This window comes from Staurois parvus, unplaced genomic scaffold (genome assembly GCF_062004578.1).
Source record: "Staurois parvus isolate SC_StPar_1 unplaced genomic scaffold, SC_StPar_1.0 ptg000199l, whole genome shotgun sequence".
Lineage (NCBI taxonomy): Eukaryota > Metazoa > Chordata > Amphibia > Anura > Ranidae > Staurois > Staurois parvus.
The window spans coordinates 6,059,551-6,061,219 of NW_028317995.1; the positions used below are offsets into that span (position 1 = coordinate 6,059,551).

Genomic DNA, 1,669 nt, shown 5'->3' on the forward strand with positions numbered 1-1,669 from the left:
AACCCAAGATTTCATATTCCTGATATGTACCTGCTGTACCATGTGCTTGTATGAAAGAATATCCTGTTCTCTTTGTATTGGATTTTTTGTGTTAAATCCCTGGTTTTCCTGCCAGTCCCTTTGCTCTCCTATAAAACTGACCATGCTAAGCAGGGGAGCACAGCGTGGTCAGCTCTCTAGCTATGCTGGGAACTCAGCCTGTTCTCCCCCAATTATCAGACTTTTCCTGACACTTCCTCCCTGCACAGACATTCACTGGGGGGAACAGTGTGCTGCTGTTTCTCCACCCTCATCTCTCTATTCAGCTGAGGACAGAGGGAATGTGATCACTTATAAAAAAGGGGAAAAGTGTGTGTGTAAACAGAATGTGTTTTTTTAATAGGGTGAGGGTTTACAATCACTATGCTATGTGAATGAGGCCTAAGATATTCAACACTGACAGTTCTGATGCAGCCTCACAATTTCTCACACAGTACTGCATAATCACACAGAAAATAAAACAGCAGAGCCACCTGTTGGCAGCAGAGTTCTGGTGCGCAGGGAGTATCAATATTGAACCTAAGTTTGTTTTCAGCACTGTGCACCATCTCTCAGAGCACACAGGTACACGGCAGAATCTGACACTGACAGGCGATGGATGGTTAAAGTCGTATAAGTGTCATTGGTCTCTGATTGGAACTTTCCAGGCTCCAGTTCTGTGTTATCGAGCTTTAGGCTGGCTTGAGTTTTGGCTCCACGGCTAAGAATATACTGCATCTGATGAGGATACTGGCGATACCAGAACAAATATGGACCACTGCTACTGGAGAAATATGTACAGGATAATGTTATTTTTTCCCCAATGTCACCGTAAAGATGCTGGTCTGCTGAGTTTATAGTATTTCCCTGGACATAATCTGAAATGAAAATAACAATATTTTGGTTTAACATCAATTGTTTAACTTCTCTTCAAATTGTAATACTAAAATAATGAAAAAATATGCAACCAACATATGAGTGCATCATACTTACTTGATAAAGAAAGTGTCAGCAAGGAGATAACTAATACAGATGGGATAAAGCTGATCATTGTCTCTGAATATACAACATACAGGTTTGCTGTGTGACTGATGTGTACCGATGAGGATCCTTCTGAGCTCCTTGATGTATAGTAATGTGGGAAGGAGGTGACAGTAACACAAACATCACTGACATCAACACACCCCCATGTTGTATGAAGACAGGAACTGGTTGACATGAAAATGAGACTAAGATCAGCCAGTCAGATAACTGTCATAAAGACTAGGCTATGACACGTAAGTGAAATTCTGTTGATCTTCCTTGCAGCCAAAACCCTACTCCTAACCTGGGTGGGTGACGTCATTGTGCAAAGAAAGAAGTAAACAGGGTCATCTTGTATGAGGAAAGGAACTGGATGACATAAAAATGAGAATAAGATCAACCTGACAGATGAATATCAGAGAGACAAGGCTATGACAATAAGTAACAGCAAAAATGGCATTATTCTAAATATGCTTTAATAATAAATGCATATACTGGATTATACATACTGGTTTTTGGTTTTTTTTGTTTTTTTTTGGGGGGGGGTTGCACAGTAGGGACATTATTATGTTTTAATGATTTTTGGCCTATTATGTTAAATCATTAAAAAAAATTATTTGTATTTACT

General features: G+C 39.6%; 1 gene segment (V, D, J or C); it reads right to left on the reverse strand.

Annotated features, from left to right (window-relative positions):
* Positions 1 to 570: 570 nt before the first annotated feature.
* On the reverse strand, positions 571 to 1,069 carry LOC149461541 (T cell receptor alpha variable 3-like). The segment is given in 2 exon segments: positions 571 to 896; positions 1,012 to 1,069. Coding segments are annotated over 2 exon segments (384 nt in total).
* Positions 1,070 to 1,669: the final 600 nt, after the last annotated feature.